This window comes from Aythya ferina (assembly GCF_964211825.1).
Source record: "Aythya ferina genome assembly, chromosome: 5".
NCBI lineage: Eukaryota > Metazoa > Chordata > Aves > Anseriformes > Anatidae > Aythya > Aythya ferina.
Window position 1 is genome coordinate 16257823 of NC_140301.1, and position 24428 is coordinate 16282250.

Sequence of the window (24428 nt, forward strand, 5' to 3'; positions counted from 1 at the left end):
ATACCCTGAAGAGATAAAGGACCGTTTCAAGTGCTGCTGTGACTCACTAGCCACACAGCCAGCAGCTGGTAGGCACAAGGCTCACTCCCAAAGAGAGCTGCCTTCCAAAGCCCGATTCCAAATACTAAATGTATTGCTCATGTGCTGGGTTTAAATGCAGGAAAAATGAGGATGTAGTCCAAGGCACATACCCTGAGACTCTTGATACCTCTACTGGGGAATTTCTGCTTTATTTCCAATTTAACATCCTCGCTGTCCTCTGGCAGAGCTTTCCCGAGGTATTCAGGCAAGAGCTGTTTGATCATTGCTCACAAAACTTCCTATGGAAAACACAATTATTTCTTCCCAAGCAAAAACGCACCTTCTTATTCTGCAATGCTATCCTGAACACAATGAGGCTATCCGTTTTCTTGAGGTCTTTGGCTCCCTCATGACTAACAGATACATCTAGCAGGCTCATGCCTGCCTGTGGTGGATTCAAGCCATTTGCTGCACTCTCCACAGCACTCTTCTGCAATTCTTACTCCCATTACACGACTGTTATGAAAAAGGTTTTCCTCTCCTTTGCGCATCATTGTGTCTTCTGCTGCACAGGCCTCAAGTTTTCAGGCAGATCTGTATGTGAAAAGCTTCACTTTTATATAACAGCAGCTACTTATTTGGCTCCTTCAGTGACTTCAGTCTTGATAAGCTCTCAAGGACATCATTATCTTTGCAATCTATATCCTTCTGTCACACTTGGATGAAATGGGCTCAGGATAATAAAAAATTACTTGGGTATCAGGAGATGGCAGAAGAGCGGTGAAAAAGGACAGATGCATGTGGATCATCTGACCTTCTTTATTCTTTAGCCTTGCTGTTATCACCAGCCAAGGGAAAGAGAAGGGAGAAATTGGTTGTTTTCAAAGGAACTGGTAAAAATCCTCCTGAGCCCAGGACTCCCGAACCTGAGAAATTGAGGGACCATGAGCTGAGGGGAAGGGGAAAGAAACGAAGGGCACACCTGGAAAACAGGAAAAAAAAACACCCAGCAACTTACAAAACTGTGTCTAAAGAAAGGCAACTCAAAGAGTGGATCCAATCTGGATCCAGATGACAAATCTGTTGCAGAACTATAACAAAACCACCCCAAACCTAGGGTGGAAAAGGAGAGATTCACCTGGGTTCTTGTCTTCAGCTGTTACCTAGTCATGGCACAAGCAATCCAGGAATGAAACATTAACACGAATCTGTTTTTCCATTAAACAAAATGGAATTCCCGTGGTATTTAAAGAAAAAGGTGCCACTGATCTGGCATGCACAGGAGCAGCCTCCCCTGACTCCCGCAACCATGGGAAGAAACTCTGCTCCTCACTGACACGCTGTTCTCATCTCCTGAAATTCGAACCTGAAGGAAGGGGATAAGATGCTCACAGAGAACTGCTGGCCACAGTGTAAGCTTGCCAAATGTTCCCCCCAGATTGATTTACTTAAGTTCAAGAGAACTATTTTGGCAGTTATGTGCGCGAGTGTGTGAACTCGCTCCTTATGCTATGCAGAAACCCATCCTCCCACCCCCTTCTTTTAAGGTTCTAAAAAAAAAAAAAAAATATTGGTAACTTCCAATCAGGACCGGCTGTACGTTCCCACCGAGGGTGTGACAGTTTGCAGGCACAGCTCTACAGCATTAACAGAAAAATATATTACTATCTTTAGGGGACCAAGTGTGAAACAGAAGTATTTTTTGAAAAGTGTAATCCATTTTATTATTTCTCAGCAAAAAGATGAACAGTGGGGGGGAAAAAAAAAAAAAGATTCAGCATATGCTTTATGAAACCATATACTGCATATAGATACATCCTTGCACAACAGCAATTCTCATACCCCTGATTTGGCTACAAGGTTTTTAACCTGATTAGAAGGTTATAACAAATCCTCTTTAGTTATGGGCAAGCAATTTGCTTTCCATAGGTAATATGGCAATTGAGCAGCATGGCATCAAATGATTTCTCTATATATCAGCAAGTGAAGTGCAGTTGTGGACTATGGATTTGAGGGATATTGCCAGGACAAAATGGTACAGCCAACCTCTTGGGGGGGAAAAAAAGTCTTATGTAACTTTAAGGAGATACTAAACTACTATTTTGAGAAAGTAAAATTTAGATCTGTTTGTCACTCTAATGAGACATCGCTTGAAAAGAAGACATTATACATTTATAACAAGTTAATTTTCTCTTACAGAAGCCAGTATGCAGTCTTGCTAATGAAGCTTTGGGGAAGAAACTTTCTGACAGACCTTTACTGTTGAGCCAGCTCAACCACACCTCCAGCATTTCCCTTCTTTTCACAGCAGATGCAAAGATAGCGCGTAACATACCCCACACGATGCAGCCACCAGGACAAGCACATTTCCTTCTTTTACCGCTACAAACAATTCTATTTTGAAACGCGTCTCAGTCATTTTGCAATCTGGAGCGAGGACAACAGGATGCAGCAGATCAGCAGCAGACATTTTGCGACAACCTGCAGCTAGGAGTGAACACGGCATTTCAGCATCAGCATCCTTGCAATCAAGCTGTTGCCTCAGAACCCCCCCAGGTAGCAATCAGGCAAAACAGCCGCATGCTGCTTCACACCCACACGGCTCAACCCAGCCGTGGCCGGGGATTTATTCAGCTCATCAAAACCTGAGGACTTAGATGCCAGAGCAACTCTCTAAACAGAAACTGTTGTGTGCGGATGCTCACTATTGCCCGGCCACAGGTGTTTTCCTGGCTTTGATAGTGAACCACCTTACGCATCCCTGAGGTTAATTTGTGTTGATGGATGCCGCAGCCACATCAGACGGTGCTGTGGGTCCAGGAGTGGCTACGCACAGCATTTCAGTGACAACTCTGTGAAGGAGACAGGAACAGCCATCTCTTCAAGTTCTCCTCGCTCTTCGGAAAAATGGGTTTTAACTTGAATTTACAGAGGATTGATTTTCCAACACAACATAACAGGCAGGATGACACCAAGACAGCCTTTCACTTCAAGCACTGCTACAAATGCTAACCCAGCTAATACTAACTTCGGTTAATTGCTGTCTGGGCCTTATTTTCACTTCGGTTCCCAGCAGGGAAGCCACCACTACCTGCAGCCGGGCAGCCACCTCAGCACAGCACACCCATGCATCACCCATGGGCTCACTGAACCCTCTAGCAGGGCAGCCCTGCAGAACGAGGAGGAGAAGTTTCACTTCCTCTTCTTGCTTCTTCTTATCTAGAAAACAGCTAGCACTCGAGCAATATTTTCCAGTATTAAATCCACATAAAAGTCTACTACACCAGAAGTTCTCCAATTCAAGACAAACTTTAATGAGTTTTGATCCAAAACACAGCCATTACAGAGCGTTTGTTGCACCTACAAACAGCCCTTGGGGCACTCTTACCTCTGCTCCCTATTTAACCACTCATGTGAAAAACTTGCAAGTCAGAAACTGCTAATTGAGACTCGGAAAGGGAGCCTAACAAGCAGCTTGTTTTAAAAGCAGCAGCATTTTTATAAAAATTAGTGAAACTAATCCCACAGGAAACATCAGAGGTTGCCTCCGACCTAATAAACCATCACCCGCTTACGTGGGCAGGATTTACATTATAGTTTATAGTAAGAAAGAAAAATACTAAAGTTAAAAAAACAAGAACAAAACCAAAAAACAACTCAGCTACCACCGAATCAGCTGCTTCCTTTGAAAAGGGGAAAAAGAGAAGGCTTTGGAGTACTGTGGAGACAGTGGCCTTTACTTTTCAAAGAGTAAAGTAATGTTTTCTTTAATAATTTCATGGACAAACACAAAGTCTAAGCCAGTTCAGGATTGGTACAAGCAGAACAGAAGGCAGTAATGGACTTCAGCAGCAGGGGAAACGCTCCTGAGGACATCCGTGTGGCAAGGACTTGGATCCCTCACCCCATCCATGGCAGTAGCTGCCTGATCCGCACTGCATCCTGCCACCGACTGCTCCCAGCTGGCAAACCCGCCCCAGTCCCAAGCTCTCCAAACCTGCTATGTACTGACCCCCATCTAGAGGGGACCACCAGGAGGATTAAATACTTAGCGCCACACACCCTTTTGATCTCCTTGCATAAAAAGCCATCAAATGCTAGTTGCTATTGCATTTGCCCTTACTCATGTGTAAATTTCTGCAATTGAGCTTCACATGAGATGTTCACCATGGTCACTTCATTATAAACGGTATTATAACTAACTCAAAGTGTTTGGTTGCTTAATCATGAATGAAAGTAAGAGTTAATTCTAGTTTGGTATTCCAGGTTTGTGAGCCAGCTCAGTAAGTGACAGAAAGATTAGCAGCTGGCTTGCAGCATCTTCTCAATTAATGCAGGTGCTCATTTCATGGATTGTTTAAAGTTCAGCTTTGTTTAAGAATCCCGATGCTTGTCACCTACCTAAGAAATTCGCTAAAAAACTTCAGTAAAGCTGATGTTCCAGTGGTTCTGCTGGCTAAATGGCAGTCCAAGCTATTTTTACATCCTGGAGAGCAGCACTTTCAAAGAGCAGTTAAGAAATCCTTTTGCCAAAGATGATGATTCTCCTTTCCCAGCTGAGTTTCTGCATTATGAACACAAGATGAAATACAGCACCTCTGTGCCTGCCCCCCTCACTCCGCATGAATGCCAGCAAAGCCCTGACATTTGATTGCTTACGAGTTGTGGCAGTGCACGTACACCTGGAGGCAGCCAGCGAGGTTTCAGAAGCCAATTCCCTTTTTGCTTCACTTCCCATGAGTGCTGTAATACAGGCTGGATTCTTGGGGGTATCTTACCTACAGCAGCTTTGGAAAGAGCATTTTGCTGGAGGGGAAAATTAAGGTCCATAAAAACAGTAACAGCTTAATGGCAAAGCCAGCCTTATGTTGGAAATGTATTGCAGGTTGGGAGAGCAGGGTTCTCTTTCAGCTTTCAGGCTTGCCGTCTAACACTTCACAAATCACTTCAGAACTTGTTAGGAGACATTCCACTTCTGGAAGATAAGACATCACAGAAAATCACAGAGGGAAGTAATACCTGTGGGCCTTCAGAGTAGCACCACGGTGCGATGGACAGCCTTGGGAAAGCAGGCCCCTGAGGGGACTGAGCTGGGCACTGGGGACCTGAGCTGCCTGATTCCCCCGAGTCCTTCCTCGCTCCTGTGGCCAGAGTGTGCCAGATGCTTCCCCATCCCCTCCTGCCCCTTCCATCACATCAGCTTTTTTGTTCCACTGAAGCAACTGAACGGAAGACTCAGACCAAGCGTCCCAATCAGGCATTTGAGCTGGATTTTTTTTTAAATCTTCCAAAGGGAATAATCAAGCAGGGCTGGCACCTGTTTCACACTGATCAAGGAGGCAGGACATTAGAAGCAGCACAGTCAAGGTGTAGCTCAAAGTCTCCCAAAGATCAGAAGCACTACAGCCAAAAGAACTGCTGGATGATTACTGAAAGCCTCCCAGATTCTAAGCATCAGTGCAAAACATTGCTCTGTGTGAGGCAGTGGAAGCTAAGCAGTGACAGCGTGATATACTGATGACTTGCAGGCGAAGGTTCAGTAAGCCTTGTGTTCTGCCTCTGAAGCCGGGTTTCTTTAGGAGATTTGGTTTCCTTCCTGGATCTCCAGAAGTTTTTCCTGGGTCTGGGAACCCAGAGGTGTATCTGAAAATTATTTGCAGGTGGTGCACTAGCATCAAGCAACAAATATGTCAGGTCAACCAGGAAGCATAAATAAAAATACAAGGACGCCTAAAAGCACTCATTGATCTTAAGACAGAGGTTTTCTGTGCATATATATGCACAAGTGCTTTTTCAGAACTCCTAACTTCCTGCTATATATTCTAGTTATTCAGCAATACGTTAGATTCATTAGCCTTTTACACACGTTATTACGGGACTGTAAATAAGAACTGGGCCACTAAAGATTGTTTTTGTATAGTTTTGTAAGATTGTTGTTTGCACAATATCTGTCAGCCTGGAAAACTAGTGCATGACAATGGTTACTCCATTAACATAAATACACAATCTACTTTGGCTGCAGCTTTTTTTTTTTATTTTATTTTTTTTTTTTACTGTGACTGGCACGAGCTTTCCAGTTTGCAAGCTCTCTTCACTCATTCTGGTCCTGATGTTACATTTTCTCATCCCACATTTTCAAAAAAAAATTAAGTAGTCAAGGAAAAAAAGAATACTTATCGGCTTTATTACAGAAATGGAATGGAAAAGTAGGAGACCACAATGGTAGACTGTTAGTCCAGCTTATATGGAAAGTTAAATTCCCAGATCATTCTCTCAGAGGAAAAAAAAGAAAAGAAGCACTTCATACTTCTACTATTTCACATGTCTTTTATTAGCAGGAACACTGAGTTTTGAAGTCTTGTAGTTCCTGTAATCATATTAGTTATTTTAACATACTGCTTTTATATTTATCTCTATGTCTTTATCTTGCTTCTTATACCATCCTCCTTCATGCTCATGGGGGACTGCAGAGTACTTTACATCAGCCAGTACTTCTCTGCTACCTCGCTTACACAGATCAGCCGTTCAGCTGTCTCTGGACACATTCACTTACAGCAGAGGCTCGTCACCATCTCCAGAACTGCACACAAACAACGCCTGAAGGTCGCAGCCACCTAAGCCTCCTGTTAGCACCACGAGCCATGTCACAGCCACTCCACACCTCCTGAAGTGGCGGGTATGGGCTTGAAGAACTACAGAGCACAAGCCCAGCTCTAATACTTCTGCATCGCGTCAGACTCTTAAGATAAAATCCTCATAAGCGTCACAGTGATTTTCATGCTGAAGCTCCATTTTTAAAAGTGACAGGTTGCTAAATCACTTACCTGTAAGTATCAATTATTTGTTATCCATCTTTTCCAAAATGTCATGAGCTTCAATACGACACACGTCACAACTAATTAGCTCACGCTATTATAAGCCGTTAGCTAGCAAGAGAGAATCTCAATTTATCAGAAACCACCCATGGAAACCTTTCAAAGCTAAAAGTGCACCTGGCCAGCAGCAAGAGACTGCAGCAGGTGAGATGATGTCCAAGAAGGTGCTGAAGGCATGCACCGCTGGATCTTACTCCTAGGGATCCAAAGGTGTCTCTTGAAAGTATCTCTCCTCCTCCTTCTCTGAGGCATTACCCTTAGTTAACACCAAGCTTTAGCTGATGCCTTATGAGTAGCTTTGTGGTGACTACTGATATATTAAACACCACCAAGTCAGTAGCCTTTACAGATGGGTAGGATTAAACCTACTCAAGACTCTTGGCCTGCTGCTGCATTTCTAGGAGATCTCGGCTGGTTTGGACAATCCCTAGAGCTTACTGATCTTAATTCTGAACTGGGCAGACATTTCTTATTAACAAAATGCTGCAGCTCATTCTCCAGTGCACTGAGCTCTGCTCGTTGAGCCTAAAGCCTGGTATTTAAAAGGATAGCAGCCAGAGTTATTTTGTGCCCTTTGTTCCTTTACATGAAAGCCATTCATCAGGCTGACTCTGCTGAGTGGCTAAACCCCAAGCAAAACAACTGCAGCTGTAATAATTGTAGGATGGTAATAAGCAGCCATTAAAGAGCTTATAGAGATCGCAGAACCCACTATTCTCCACAAGACCTTTTCTCTCCATCTTTTAAAGAGGCTAGTAGATTTGCTTACTTATTCTTAGCACTGTGGATGTCATGAATATGACTGCTCTCACAGCAAAGCGTAAGGAGAGGTGAGGACAAACACATATATCCAGACTGTCACCAGAAAGATTTGGGTCAAGAGCAATGACCCTTTATTAGTAAATTCAATCCATCTCGCCATTTTAATTTTGAGACTTACACAGGGAAAAACACGAGTACATAATGTGCCTTAATGTAATTCCAGTGTGTAAGCTTCCCATAGAAGAGATTTGAAGCATGCTCCTAATCTCAAGAGTAAACCCCATGAAACTTTTTTTTTTTTAAAAGCAGTGAGAAGCAAAAATCATCTAAAGGGCCTCTTCTGAAACCTACCCTGCATCAGCAAGAGGGCAGGACAAGGAGTTTGACCATGCCAACCTGAGGCTTCCACGCGCATGACACGTGTTTTATGCTGGTACAGTTCTCACTCAGTCCTCCTCCTTCCTACTGCTGCCTGCGCTGGGCTTGCACAACCGCAGAGCACCTTCATCAGTTATGACTTCAGTTTCAGCAGGCTTTTTGAAGAGGAAAAAAACCTTCCATCCCTCTGACATCATTTAGCTTTTAACACCCACAGTTCTTCATAAACTACCTCTTGTTGAAGCTGAATGTAATTAAGTCAGTCAACATACATCTGAAGCGCCGGTCTGAAGATGAAAACTGCACAAACCTGCCTTTGTTCTGCAAGATTTTCGGTTTTCCAACTGAAAAGGTTTCAGAGCACAGGAAAAGATCCAGCACATAATCTAGGAAACTTGGGCTGTTAATTGCAGAGTGTGGGTTTCCTTCAGCATTCTTACAAAAAGACTTTATCTGTCTTACACATGGTTGTGGATAATTGTTTGTTATGAACACTTTCCTGCAGAGACTCCATTCCTGGACACGTTGAGCAGTGAAACCCGTTGGAAGTGAACACCAGAGGGAGCAGTAAACATTTGTCTCGTAGGTGGGTTTTAAATTGGAGTCGCAACAAAAACGCAGGGGAAACCTTTGGGAAACTTAAAAACAGTTACTGGTGCCTGTATTTCCAAATTGCACTGTACTGCTAACCCAGCCTAACTCCCCACCAATGCAAGGTCACTGAAGAGCGAGAGTGCAGACAGAAACACGTACAAGCGTCGTTGTGCCACACCTCCCACCCCCTCACTCCACTCCTAACAACACCAAAAGATTCATTAAGTCTTCTGAGACTGTAAGACATTTATATAAAATGTTGCGTGCGTTTAGATAGATTACATGGAACTGAAAATATACCCAATATAGAGAAGATAGACGGAGTGGAGTGTGAAAATATACGGTGTTTATATATAAACACACAACTCAAACTCTACAGGGATAAAGCAAGAACATGGTTAAGAGACATACAAGAGAAGAAGAAATAAAGGATTGATATGCCAACATGCCAGCAGTGTACAAGTAACTACAGTGCTACCTCAAGTATTATTGCCAAAGATTTAAAAATGCTTGCAAGAGCAATGAAAGTATGGCTACGATCATAAAAACACAAATAGGTCAAGAAAACACTCCTGCTACACACTGCTCAAAGACATTCCCCCAGAAAACACTTCCTTTTTAAGGAAGAAGAAGAAGAAGGTGTCTGAAGACGAATGTGTTTTGCAATCAGGTGAGACAAGGCGGACCCTCAGCAGAAGCTCACTTGGCAGGTGGCCTCAACACCTGCCTGGGGAACGCTAGTTAACATTCACCATTTCCATGAAGCACTTCAGTTAATGAAGACACCCTCCCCCACAGAGAAGACCTGCATGTAAAGACTCTCAACTGTCTGAAGGACAACCAGTGTAAGATCTGCTGCTGCTGAACTGCTGGCGACAAACTGAGCCTTTTCCTCCCGCAGTCCCAGGCGTTCCTGCATGGGCCAGCTCCCAGCAGCCTGCAAAGGTCAAGCTGTTGGCAGCAGTCTCACAAGCACCAGTGATGCCCTACTGCTCTCCATCTCTCAGAACAAAGCCTTTATGGTTGATTCAAGAAACAGTGGCAACTGGAAACAGAAATGCATGAGATATGTAAGTTCCTAACACAAGAAACCACTGCCCCGAGGCTGCCCTTGTGTGAGACCTTTTTCTAGCCCCCCACCCACAGCCTTCAGCCCTCGGACTAAGACAGCTGGTCACTGTATTCACTGTGCACCACGACTTGCTCGCAGCTGAACACACTGATGTGGCTTGTAAGAAATGGCTTTTGGAAGAGCGATGAAAAGAAATCTAGACTTCTGGGTATTTGGTACCTCTCATTCTGGCTGCTGTCATGCCAGGCACTTAGCACGGATGATGTGCCATGCTCTGAATCTGCACCATCTGCTGCTCGTTAGCTGACAAAGGCAGCAACATGCCATCTCTCCACTAGCTGTTGCTCATTAGCTGACAAAAGCCGTTTTCAGTGATTGCATTGTTCTTTCTGTAATAGTCTAATACAAAGGAGTACAAAAGAGCAAAGAAAGGAGGAAACAAAGATGACAGAGTACATTAGGAGCTTAACTAAGAACAGTATTGTACTCCCCAATCTCCCAGAGAAAACCCTCCCAGCAGTGGGATGGAGGCCTCGCCCCGCAGGAACATTGGACAGCATTACAGATACTCTGTTCACCTCAAAATGCTTCAAAACGTCCAAAAATATTTCTAGGCTCTTCCTCTTCAGATTCTCTCACGTGTAACTCTGGATCTTCTAGGCCCACACCAGCGCTACGCTCCAGGTGTATGCACGCCTGGGATACAGCCGGAGCGGGATCCAGGAGCTGTGCAGTCAACAACTGCACGCTCCCCAGGCAAATCCTGTTGGTAAAGGCTCTGCTCCTGTCCAGGGGAGCCTCAGCCACCGTTACAGATCACGTACACAGCTACAGAGCACCAGCAGCAGCAACTACAAGCCCACCAGCGTTCAGAGGAGAACTGCACGAGCAGTACGCGAGGTCGCAGGCCAGCCAACAATCCAACGGGTGAGAAGTGGCAGAGCTAGGGGAACAACTTACAAAAAGGTTCTCCATTCTGGGAGATGCTCTGAAGGAAGTTATTTGCACTGCTGAGAACAAGAAATACTCGTGAACATTTACACTGACACGGTCAGTTGCTTTCCAAGCCCAGTTAGTGGCTTGGAGGAAAAGCCAGAGAGATGCTCTTCAAGGAGAGGCATTTCTCGTTTACAAGTCCCTATCTCAGCTTCTTCCCTCCCTCTTATGCCTTTTCTCAACCCTCCTGCCTGGATAAAACTGGATGAAGCTTTTCTGCTGCCAAGTCACCATGGCATAAGGAAGAGTAAAGATATTCAGTGTGCCAAACAGTGTACAGACAGCTGGCATGGGAAGTGTTAAACTGAGCACAGGTCAGGGCAGAGAGGAAGCCAGGAACACGACAGATGGTACGGGTTCTGGCGAAGGCAGAAGATGAAGAAAAAACCCACAAGCAAAGTGACGTGGTTCACAGCGAAGGTCCTCTACGCAGCAGACAGAAAAAGCACACGTGGAACAGAGGGAAGGGCAGCCACGAGTGGACCAAGCGCCGATAATCCTGCTTTTGCAGAACTCCTCCACACCCAGACCAGCATTTTTCACACCAGGGCTGCAGAAAACAAAAAGCAGAACTGCAGAGTTGTAAGTTTTCATCTCCAAAGGGTAACAAACGGAACGAAATGGCACGGTAATGGAACTCATCAGATGGTGCTGGGCACCCGTGTTCAACCATACGGCAACCCAAAAGGGAGGGAAGGACGTCGCACTTGGCGGCACACGTGTGAAACTGCCTCCGTGGGCACGCCAAAACACAGCTCGCTTCAGAGATATCAGCCTGCAGGACCGTCTGAATCCAGCAAGCAAGCTCCTATTCACACACAGACACTTTAAAGCAGGGTTAAAGCCTTTAAATGTGAAGCAGTTAGTCGATGAGGAATCACAGACAAAGCAGCTTAAAGCACGGCTCAGGGTAGTAACACACTGGGAACTCAGCCATCTCGTGCTGCTAATGCAACTCCTACGGCTTTGTCTCCACTATCAACAGCTCAGCTGATGCAAAGCAACATCTCAGCGGAAAACAAAGGGCTCTGCTTCTGCCGCAAGGTACGCGGTAGTAAGCAGAGCCCTATCCTGGTAGGAGGAAGGTAACAAAGCCTAGCCTAAAACAATTAAAGTGAAATAAAGCTTTTCTACCTACACACAAACACACATGTCCCTCAAGCCTTGCGATCCTAGAATGGCACTTTCAGGCACGGCTGCCCTCTCCTAAGCAACTTGGCTCTGCTAACCACTGCTGCTGGTGCAGCGACACAGCCAGACGTGACACACTCACATCCTGAGTGCCAACCTCCTCAATTTCCCACTGCTGTTTCTGCAGCCCAGAGGATCAGTTCTTAGGCTCCTACACCCTCTCTCTCCCCAACACTACAGACCTGCACATTAACCACACTGCTTATCTTTAAAGGTTGCTTGCTTCAGCTTCAATCACTCTGATCATATATTATAGGGAGAAAAAAATCTTAGCATGGATATACAAACTCTGGAGCAGGATTCCAGTGAGGCTGTGGACTCTCCATCCGTGGAGATGCTCAGCACTGGAGCAGACAAGGCTCTGAGCGACTCTGATCCATCCACACTAGTCCTGCTTTGAGCAGGCAGCTGGACCAAAAGACCTCCAGAATCCTTTCCGGCCTCAGTTCATCCATGAGCCTCTCTTTTCAGATTGGCAGAGGCTGGAGAAGGGGAGAAGAGATAAGTGATTTTTCATCCGCCACCCTTCCCAAACAAAATGCCTTTCAGTGCTTAGCTCTGACCTAGAAACTCTCTACCACCACTTTTGGGTTGTTGAAGCTGATGCAAATTTCCATCACCATGTAAAAGACTGGTTGGTGACAGCTATAGGAGTATCTCAGAAGAGCTGGCCCATTTTCAAAATTCATCATAAAAGCCACACAAACTTTTTTTGCGGCACCCGCTATACCCACTTATACAAGAGACCGAATTGACCCTCTTAGGCTATTAGCAAGTCTAGAGGTCTAGGTCCTTAGTGGGATTCAAAATGGGCTATTTCCCAGGTTAGAAGGATCATCCATCCTTAAGACAGAAAACCAGCCTCCTGAACTCAGACATAAGCCAACAACTAACACCACGAAGCCTTTCCAGCCTCCTCCATAACTGCGTAATTCTGCCTCCCAGGGACAGTTCTTGCCCCTTTGCCACACTTGCCAACGAAGGGGACCCTGGTGACGAGATCATTTCTCTTGTGAACCTTGTGGTCACTGACACGGTCCTAAACAGGAAAGCAAACACACACACCATGCCTCTGGGGAGGCACTTGGTGGAGCACCCCACAAACAGGGGCTGTTAAAAGCTGCCTGGTACAACAGAGAGGAAGGAGATGCAAAACAGGCAGCTTGGAGCTCTCTGGATGCATTACAGAGCCTTGTTTGCATGAATATTAATTTCTTGCTTGGAGATTCAAATGAGCAGTATTTCCATTCTGTTTTGGCTTATCTGACCTGTTAACAGCAAGCCAGCACAGGATATGAATCCCTTGCTCTCTGTTGTCTCTTTTCCATGCTAATTTTACATTTATGAAGGTGATCAGTTAGAGCAGATAGATATATGTGAAGAAGAAAGAGCAGCTTAATTACCTCCATTAACTTGGGCATGATCAAAAGGATGCTCGTCCTGAAAACTGTTAGCCAATCGAGTGGGTTGATAGTCTTTAAATGAAAAACCCAAAGAAGAAAAATTCCGCAGAAATTCATAGTTGCAACATAACCTAGATCAGTAAGGCTTATTTGAGTCTGTCATGACAAGAATAACTTGTAAGAACTGTCATTTTGCAGCTATTTATATTTTATTGTCAGTTACTATGTTCAGTATTGCCTGCAATTCACTAGACCCAACTGATTGTGGTAAGAAGGCTTTCGAACAGCGAGTCATGAGGAGTATTTTCCCATTACTGATTCATGAGCAAACGTCCAGCCCAGTCTTCATTAAGAAAATCTTCCTTAAGATTCCTGTAAATTTTTATTATGATTTTCTAGTCTAACAAAGAGAAGTGAAATTCCTGCAAGGCAGAGGATGACAATATTCTTAGGAGAGAGACAAACCTCTGGGTTTGCATCCTATGAATACAGAGAAGTGCCTTCATTCAGCTCGTTTTAAGAAGCACACCAAAAGCCATGCCAGCAGCATATTCAACAGCTAGGTAATAAGGAACCTGCGAGTCACGCAGCTGCTGTCAGCAGGAACATCTGACCGAAAGGTGCACGTTGAACTCTGGACATTTTTTATTCTTGTCAAAGCTCCCCCTAATAACAATTCTGCTAGGGTTTAAAAAGATAGGCACAACTGATCAATCCTTACAACAACAATAAATTAACCTGTCTTCAATGTTGCAACACAGGTCTGATGCTTTAGAAAGACTACAAAGGATCAGATATTTTATACAGATACTTTTAATGCCTTAGAAGCAGAAAAAAAGCTTGCTGGTTTAAAGCAGAACTATGTATGTGGATTTCCACAGCACGGTTATTAAAGACTCCTTATTTTGAAAGGGATGGAAAATTGGAATTAAAGGTAAGGCATCAAATTAAAGAAGCAAGCATTTAAACTGAATTTGGAAGAAGCTATTCTTTCTTTATTCTGCTCCTCAAGTGAAGCTAACGACATCCTTGAAGCGTGTTGGCTGAAAGGTAAGGTTCTCAAGGAGGTTTAAGATTAATAAAAGCCTCTGTAAAGCACACACGTAAAGGAGCAACACTTGTTAGACAAAAAGCACTAACTTACTTCTCAGACGCTTTAGAAGAACATGGCATTTGAGGGTTTTTCCCTCCCAACTGGGTTTCATATCATGATGTTATGCTGCAGCATAATTTTGCTGTCTGCATATACCGCATAGCCCAGAAAGTTTCATGCTAACTAAATGATGCAGAATACTAACTAAAACTTAATTAGTGCTAACAAAGAGATAAAATCACAAAGCCTTTTTAAGCTCTCTAGAACTGGAAGCACTGTAGGGAGGATTAAAACATGTAAACATTATGAGCCAATTCATTCCCTTTATTTTGCAGAAAGTTACTATTAAGTTTCAAAGGGCGAGGAATTACAATTTGACAGGAGTGAAACACAAGTAACAGGATACAGCTAAAATCTGAAACAAAAGGGACTTCTCTTGGTGGTTGTGGAGGTCAATTTAGAGCAGTACATGACAAAGGTCTTTATTATATGGGCCTTCATGCTGAATCCCTGCAAACACACAGGGCATCAGTCTTCCACTGGAAGAGCCACAGGTCAAGTCTGTCTCAGTGTATCCATCTGTGAGTAGGGTTTTAGGTACCCGCTACCAAGCACTGAATTAAAATTTGCGAATTTAAAGAACCTTAAAGACCAGAAACAATAGGAAGGGCCTTATATCTCCTCAAACGATAAAGAAATTAAGAAACTGGCAGTGACTTCATTGCTTGCTTAATGTGTGCTACCAAACACACCAGTACTGGTACCTAGCCAGCCCTGTGGTGTCAGGCACACCAAGGTCTCAGCAGGGGTCACTTACGGCATTCCTTCTCATCGCTGTCATCGAAGCAGTCTGGCAGCCCGTCACACTGCCAGGCCCCGGGGATGCAGCGCCCGTTACTGCACATGAAGTTTCCAGGAATGTTGCATTCATTGGTGAAGTTATTCCCAGGCAACAGCTGGCTCTCTGCAACAACAACAACGAGAAACAGAAACTTTACAGGGTACTCAGAAAAGACAGCAGAAGCAGTGACAGAGCAAGATGTTGATCAGCAGTACAACAAACTTCAGGCAAACAATCTTGATGCCGGCTATCTTGTTTTATCACCCTATCAGCATCCTAAATACAGTACTTGGTAGCACTTCATTCCTTAAATCGTGATTTCACCGGTTCTCCAGTCACACTCTGCATTTTACCAATTTCTTTCTTGCTATTTTCTTCCTGGGTACGTCTATTTAGCTTTCGGCATATCCTCAGGTCAAAGTGGCTTGCTAAAAAAGCTCTCTAATTCCTCAGTAAAATAGATGAGGCTACAAGACATCAGCTCCATTCTCCCGTGCTTCTGTCAGATGGGCATTTAGCTTGCAGAATTACTTGTTGTTTTTTGTTGCTGTTGTTACCCAAGAGCTAGGAGCTATGTAGCACATTGACTAATTCATATCAGCTTTCCAATTAAGTTTCGAACATGGGGCTGTTGGTCAAAGTCAGAACTGAGCTTCTTGGTCTTAGCCTAATGCTCTGCCACACATCTGTCCACAGGCGAGTAAGGCAACTGGCACATTAGAGAGGCTGCCAAGTAGAGAGGGGATAGCAGAAGGATGCAAGAGATAAAGAGAATAGATTTGCCTTTAATGTTGTAACAGCTCCAGCCAGTAATTTCCATCTACCGTGCCTCCAAATTTGGTTGTTTTGGGAACACAGCTTACAGAAACATAAACCCCAGGGAAGGAAGTTAATGGCACAAATATTTTAATAAGGCAAAGAGATTCATCCACAGGGCCAAAACACAGGCTGGGCTTGGAGACTGTGCAAGAGGACTGACACTCCCAGAACAACTGTGGCACGAATGGCACCGCAAGCCATCAACCTGGAGGGAAGCAGCAAGACAAGGCAGAGGGCGAGAGAAAGAAGGTCCTTCTCCCACCTTCCTCTGCCACAGCCCAGGCTAGTCCCAGGCAGTGTGCTCCAAGTACACATACCACCAAAAAACAGAAATAAAACCCTTCCTGGCAGCTCATGGCTGCTGGCCCCACCACGTTCAGGGAAGAGCCTCTCCTAGCTCAGTCCTGCACGGAGGGAAAGGGGTTTGGTGCAGACGGTACCTGGAGAAATGTGCTGCCAAAGCAGCGTGCCCCTGAGCACGAGGCTCTCCCGAAGCTCTGGACCCAGCCAGGTGGAGACGGCTCCCCCCAGCATACTGAAACACTCTGCCCTTAGCACAGGCAACCCTGCTAAGGTTTACATCACCGTTTCACAAGATGCATGACAGGAATGCTTCGGAAAGTATTTTTATGCCTAGTTCTGCCCCACACAGCGCATTTCCTTTCAAATTTCCTTCCTTGCAAATGCCTGACTCTCCTGGGATGTTTTAAGCTCTGCCAGCACAGAGCAGACACCTTAATGGAAATTTGCCCCGAGCTGTTGAAAGACAAGGTAATTCAGAAGCGAAGTGGAAACACAGGCTTGCGAGGCAGATGTGGCAACCTTAACCACTGGCCACACACCTCGAGCCATGTGCAATGCTCCTGCTATTAGCACCTTGAAGGAAGACAGCGAAAGCCAGCAAAAAGCAAGCCCGGGCTACGCAGCTGACAATTTTGTGTCTTTTTTCTTTTATCGCTTCCATTCTCTGCATCACTCCTCTTCTGCCCAAGGAAGAGTGGATCTGCTCTGTGCCACGACGCAGAGAGGCTGCTTCTGGGTGAGGACGGGGGAAACTCAGCTCCGGCTCAGCAGCAACACAGCAAGAGCCGTGCCCAGCCCTTCTTCGTGCCCCAGTCCCTAAACCAGCAATGAAAATGGTTTGTCCTTGGCTAGTCCTGCAAGGAAATGCTGATCAGATACAGCACCAACAACCCCTGGGCATCTGCAGTCTTACAGCATCACCGGTAACAGCATGCTGCAGTTTTACGTTCAACCCACAAGCGTGGGGTGGGATTTTGCTTTTGTTTTCCTCAAACCTGGCCTTGAACTTTCAAATCCTTCTTTGTGTCACTGACCTGTACCTGATAAGTAATCACCCAGCCAAAATCACCGCTCTCAAGCAGCTGCACAGAAGAAGTTGTTGGCATTACCCAACCTCCCGTTAGCAAACCCCCAGCATGCTAACACCACGTCTGCCTGCAACCACAGGAACCTCCCCCGGCACTGCACAGCGAGGGCTGCCTTCAGCAGATCCAGACACAGGAGAGATCAGGATTTTCTCTGCCATGGGAAGGCACAGCCAATGTGCCACACTCTTAACTTTGCTGTAACGTGTCCAAGAGCTCTTTCCCAACTATTAAAAAAAAAAAAAAAAAAAAAAAAAAAGCTTTCCTGTCAGTATGGTAGCACCGGCAGATTTCTCAGGTAGTTGACAAAACAGTGACCATCAGAGCAAGTTTACAAGTTTGCAAATGCTACAGATACAGATTGACAAGACTAAACCTCTGCTGTAAAGTGAAGGTGTTTCAAGTGCCACAAGCAAACTCAGAATCACCAAGGATTTAGTTCTCTCGAACCCTGAGCACTGAGGCAGCACCTTCAGGCCATACCATCAGAAGGTGCCATTCTCATTCGTGTGGTTGCTCTTTGCTAGCTTCTTGTCTAATCCTCCTGCCTACAGCTCTCCCCTAACCTGCTCCACTTCCATGTGCAAGCTGCACCTCTCAAACTGAAACCCCTGCTGTCAACACTCCAGCGAGACCTCCTTGGGCAAGCTGCTAGCTAACAACAGATGCCAGGTCTGGACCTGCCCTAGCTAGGAAACCGTCTTCCCCTCTAAACATCGCGGTATTCCTGAGACAACGTGATAACGGGATGCATTTCCAAAGCCTCTAACACCTCCTACACAGAGCAACCAAAGTTCAGCTCCTGGCAGATCTGCTGCTGTGTCTTGCCTGAAAGGCTTTCAGCACGGTCTCTGCATCTCCGTGCTTCTTTAATGAAAAACGTAGACTGAGCCAAACCATTGAAGAATGTTTTAGGTCTCAAAAAGCAAAAGACTCCAACCCAGAAACAATGCCCCAAAAAAGCCATCAACACCTTTAAATAAAGGCTGTACTCCAGCCCTACTGAACTGAAGGGACACGCCAAGAACAGATACCAATTTTTGTTTAAAATTAAGCTGTTTGTTTATGTTTCCTTTGTTACACGATAAATATATCCTCGAATGTTCTGCTACAGTCAGGATGGAGCACTAACCTTTTTACTAAACAGGAAACAAAAGATACAGGCAGATTAAGTTACTCGCTGACAGCCCTGCGCAGGCTCTGTCGCGGAATGGGAAGGCTGAACTCTGACTCGATCCCATTTCAAAGCACGAGCACTTTCTCTTAAAAGGTAACCTTCAGCTGCTGCTGGAATGGAGTCGCAGGTTGCAGACAGAGCAATTTCAGAGTCCCAGTCAATGCACGCAGCAACTGGCTACGTGCATTACTCCCTCTCCAACAAAGGTGGATAAAGCACTGTCAGAGCGATGGCACACGTAGAACCGCTTAAATCCTACAGCTCGTTTTGCTTCCTTTACTTTGGAAGCCTCCCCTATGGGATATAAAAGCCCTCAGGGCCCAGAAGGCAATCCTCCATGTGGCCATCACCTCCCAGCCCGCAGGAACTCGATGCTCCTGCCCCACTTGCTGAGTGTACGAGCACGTGGAGAGGAGCAGAGGTACCTGCAGGGAAGGGGCAGGATTAGCTCACCTCGTCCATTCTTCTGGAGGACCAAAGCAGGATGCTCGTGAGGTCTGTAGAGATGTCAGATTCTGTGCAGCCAACTTGCTACGCTGCTCGTTGGCAGGGCAGAAATTCCTTCAATCTGGCAGAGCTGGCTTTCCAATAGCTGACATATTTACCCTGCAGCCTCTCTGACTAATTTTGAATTCAGCCCAAATATGAGCTGCACGGATGTGTTTGGTTAAGTGAAGGAGGAGGGGAAGAAGGGGGGAAAGAAGTAGTCCATTTTCACTGCAGCACACTGCTCACTTTAAAAAGCATACCATCTGGGCTGAATGAAAAAACAGGGACTCGTGTTTCACTTTGAAGGGGACTGAGTAAGGAAAGCCAATCTGTTTTAGCAGCCACTTCCAAAAACGCTGGCATCTAAATATTTAATACTTGCTAAACAAGAATCAGAGGAAAAAAAAAAATAAATAAAAGGACAAGTCACACTGAACACTTCATGCTACGTTAACAAAGCAAGTCAAGGATATCTTTCACCAAAAAAAAAAAAACCAAAACAAAAAAAAAAAAACACGACACTTTACCTGAAAGCACTCCAGAGAAGTGCACATTACAGAACAGATCGCTGCTGATAACACTGCTGTGTCTGTATCAGAAAGCGTAATCAGGAAGAACAGGCAGTCATTCTGGCCAAGGAGCTTTTGAGGAAGAAATACAAGACACTTATGGGTTTAGCATCCTCATGATGTCAGTAACTTCAGCCTCTTTGCAGAGAAGATCTGTCACTGAGGATGAAGTGGATGAACTCCACTGCCAACCCCCTGACGTGCCTGTTGTGGAAATCCGCCCTGGATACCTTCAATGGACCTCTGTGCAAAATCTTCCAAACACGAAGATGTTTGGATCCAGGCTGGCGTGTAACTGTGATGCTGGATGGGCACTTAGGACTACCTGCCTAGCACACGGTGCACAGTACGCTCCATACTTGAATGAATTCCTCCTTTCTTTCTGATCGCTCCCTTGCCTGGTGTAAATCCACACCAGGTTTGATGGCAGCGCATCAGCAATCTGTCCTCACTCCACTGAGATCTGCGGCATGTTGTGAAAACAACATGAGAAAGAGCCTAGAACAAGTCAGTAGCTGGAATTTGCAACAAGGCGGCATCAAAAAGACACCTCCAGTACCTGCTCCCCAGCAAACAGTATCACAACTAAAGACGACAGGAGTCACTTTAACTTCCTCTTTTGTGATTGAAACCTCAGTTCATGACTTAACAGTTACAAACCTTTTTAAAAAATGTTATTTTTTAGTTAACATAGGCATATATATTCTGTTGTGGGCTTTTTTGTTATTTTTTATTGGAAGAAACTAGAGGTGGTCCTTTGTGGAGTCAGGAGCTGGGCTCAATGATCCCTGTGGGTCTTTCAGCTCGGGATATTCTCTGATTCTAAGATACCTGCAGACTCCAACAGCTGTTTTTGTATCTTCCTCAGTCATCTCAGACAGCAAACAAGCAGTGCTAAGTGCCTGGTAGGATATCACAGGACTTGTTTCTTCAGAGACTGCAAAACTATTTACAAATATTTACATTCAGGTCCAGTTGCTTCTGGGGATTTAGGCGGTGAGGACAGATGCATCTTTTCATACTTCTTCGTGTTGATACGAAGCATCTGACTCGCCAAATCCACATCTCCTTTGCAGATGTCTACCAACACAGATGCATCCAGCAAAGAAACTCAAAAGCTGAGCATGAAGAAATTCCATACATTACGTTTCACATACCAACTTCAGTCTAACACACACATGCACAAACCTCGCTGGCTGCAAAGGTGTGTGGTCAGCGAGGGAACACCGGGGAAGTTAAGGCCGACACGGTGTAACAGCTCAGTGAAACCCAAGGTACTGACGAGTTGTATTTCTGAGATCATACCGAAGTCAGGACTAGCGCAGTTGCCCAAAGTCTGTGACAGGGTTACTCAACCTCTTCTCTACAATTTACCCGTTGTTCAAATGAAAACAAGACTCTAGCTTTTAAGAGCATGTCCCATGCTGGATCCAAGTACATGGAGCATAAGTGTCCACTAACAGCACTGGCAGATGAGGATACATACACTACAAGAACTCAGTTTATTTTTCATCTCTTACATAAACCCCAAACAATTGTTTGCAGCTGCATGTGTACACCTCATAAATCCCCATAAATGCTTGTCTTCGGCATGATTTGCTTTCCTATGTGCTACTGCAAACATACCTTGCCAGAAGAGAAGAAAACCATCCCGGTGCATGTTCAGGATGGCTTTGGGAAGTAAAGAGTAAGACAAGCTCGTTCTTGCTCTGCTGCAAAACCATTGACAACACCTAAGCCATCTGTCAGGAGTAAAGGACACCTGCCAGTGATTATCTGACAACTCAAATCCCCTTGAACAATTTTAATCCCTATCCTCCCCTATCCTCATTTAAACTGCCTGATGATTACATTGCTTACACAACATCAGAAGTTATGAGGGTTATTTGTAAAGACAGATTGACAGCTCCACTGCAATACAAGTTCTCAAAAATGTTTCTTCGCTGGAGCAGCAGGTAAGTTAGTGATTAATTCGAGGAACTGCTCGCCGTTTCGGTTCAGCTTCCCCTCCCTCAGTTTTCCAGCTGTGATCTCTGAGATGCAGTAAGTTCTGTACCCAGCATTTTCAAGACTTAAAAATAGATCAGGCCCAGCCAAAGCAGCAGAAATTCCTACGGGTACTTCTGATGAAAACACCAAACGTTTCCAAGGCAAACCAAAGTCAATGCAAACAGCATTTCTATGGAACGGGTAGCTTTTTTCAATTTATACAGAAATACAGCGCTGAGGAATTCAGTCTACTAGTGGATGCCCATCCCTGACCTGCTAATTCCTCACAGCAAGACACCTTTTATTGAACTGGAGGGCAATTAACACATCACCAGCTCCACCATAGGTAATATAACAGGGATATCTCTTTCTAAACATCCCAAGGTACTAGCTGAGGCAATTGGCACATTCCACGTAGCAGGTGGCTGCCATTCAGCACTCAGCCATGTGAAATCCTGAATTAAATATAGCCCTCTAAATCACTCCCTAACAAACAACCACTTGCTTTTTCCTTGCAACACCAAGTGCAGAAAGGAAGCTGAGGTGAACAAGTTTATTTTAATCCTACAGCCTCGGTGGCTGGATCCTATCTTTGGGGGACTGGGCATTTCCCTGGAGCCCCTGTATTTGTCTGTCTGCAGCGCAGCTGCTGAGTACACAGCAGCAATAATGCATCTCCCAGGTCTGTGGGCTCACAGCGTGAACAAGGACTGCATCCACAGCCCCAAACTAGCACAAGTTTCAACAGAGGATGAAGAGGAGGAGAGGCGAAACTACTTAGATTACTGAGCTGGGTACACCCTGAAGAAGGAGCATTCCCCAGCAAGATCCCCAGACACGCACCACACCCCCAGAGCAAGATCAATGCTCCAAATTTAGGATTGTTTTGTCTTTCCCAGACTCCTCTCCAGTTCCACCCCGAGTGAGTTTAAGCAAGCTGCGAAAACCATGACTGAACAGCAAATTGGCACAGGCACCTACACAGCACCCTCCAATCCAGAGGATGTTAATTGTTGGAAACATTTTCCCTAATTACGTGTTCTTTATATTTTCAGAAGAGCTGAAAGTCTCTGTTACCTCTGGGCACTTCAACGGAAAGTTAACACAATACAAAATAATAATATGAAGCACAAAGAATATATTCCACCAGCCATCCTCTTCAGGTTACGGAACACTCAATCTTTTATCATTTCATCTCACCCACAGGTTCCCATCCCCTTTCACAAAAGAGCAGGTAACACTCAGTGGCACAAAGGAGATTCCAGCAGTGCAGCTGAACAAAAGCAGGCAGCCCCCCAGCGCACGGAGCAGCCCCCCAGAAACAAGCCTAGAGGGAACTGAGCGTCTGACAGAAGGAAGCTGAGTGCCACCACACCAGCTCCATGCTCTGGTTCATCATCAACCCAACTTTGTACAGCTTGATGGGGAGAGCAGCAAAAAAAGTAAACTTTGTGATCGCTTCAACATCATCTGTCCTCCCAGAGCCAACGCTGCTGCGTGTTATCTAACTGAACAGATAGGCTGTCTGCAGCAAGCCTGCACTATCTGCTCATCTGGTACTAGTCATCCTGAAACCACAGCCTAAATTACTCTCTTACAGGGCACGGACATAAAGAGAGTGTACAGAGTAAGTAATCCCACTCTTGTTTATGTTCCAAACAACTGATCTTATCACATCTTCATATCGAACTCCCCCCATAGGATTACAGAAAATCTCAGTTTAGTAGACCTCATGCTCAAGCTCCCAGCCTCCACAATTTGGGAAGTTGGCCCCCACCATCTGACCCACCGCAGAGGCTGCAGCCCCCCTTCTGGGCGGACCGACAGCGCTCGCGGTCGGGGCAGCCTTACATTCCTCTATCTACAGCAGCTCTTCACGTGGAAGCTCCTTCCACCAGTCTCATCTCGCTGCTTGCTCTGCTGATAAGATATGGTGAGAGAAACATACTCATGGTCCACATCCACCTCACGATAAGATTTCCAGGCCGATTCTTTTCTCCTTTCTTCAAGAGCAGGAAGTCAGAGGACTAATCTTGCCTGGCCTACTGATAGGGAGGGGAGAGAAGAAACAGGCTCCTATCAACAGATAAACGTCTTAGAGGGGGGGAAGAATACTACCACTGAGTCTTAGTTTATTCAAGGATCTTCCTTCCCTAAGAAATGAAATACACGCTTGCCTTTATTTTGCAGACCACCGAGACAACTCCATTCTGTCTGCAAAACACAACAGAACATAAAATTTTAAAATGCTCTCGCAGCACAGGGCCTGAGCAGTCACCCATAAATCAATCCTTTAAATATTCATGCGTGATGAAACCGAACTGCTACGTACAGATCTGTATATAGTCACTTTCTGCTGTTGTGTCTAGGTTCAAGCTACTTGTTCTCCCAGCAAACACAGCCCTCTTTGTTTTACGTTTTCCTTGGCAGCAGGACGCTTCCGACAGCATCGCCCAGCGTAAATCATAAGCTTGTGTAAACCGGTAGGGACAGCTGTCAGAGCAGGACAGTAAATCTCATACTACGTGAACACTAAGATTAAGAAAATAGTAAAATACATTGTTCAGTTAAATTATAGGAAGAAAAAAGAAGAAGAACAAAGTTTGAACAGAAATTATATTAGGAATTTTGATGAAGGGCTGCAAAGCCTGGAGGAATCCCATCAGTGCAGTTTGGGTACATGCTTTTGAGACAAGTAGCTGAAGAAACAGTTTTCAAACACCGCCTTAGCAGGTCTGCAGATCCAGAGAAAAAGTGAACTCAGTGACCAA

General features: G+C 45.1%; 1 protein-coding gene across 4 annotated transcripts in view; it reads right to left on the reverse strand.

Annotated features, from left to right (window-relative positions):
- The window catches only part of LDLRAD3 (low density lipoprotein receptor class A domain containing 3), a 136831-nt gene that overhangs the window by 59889 nt on the left and 52514 nt on the right, over positions 1–24428 (reverse strand). For all 4 annotated transcript variants that reach the window (XM_084519687.1, XM_084519686.1, XM_084519685.1 and 1 more), the window contains one exon: positions 15203–15349. In XM_084519687.1, the coding sequence (XP_084375813.1) occupies positions 15203–15290 (88 nt within the window). In that variant the 5' untranslated portion in view covers positions 15291–15349. The remainder of the gene's footprint in view (positions 1–15202; positions 15350–24428) is intronic.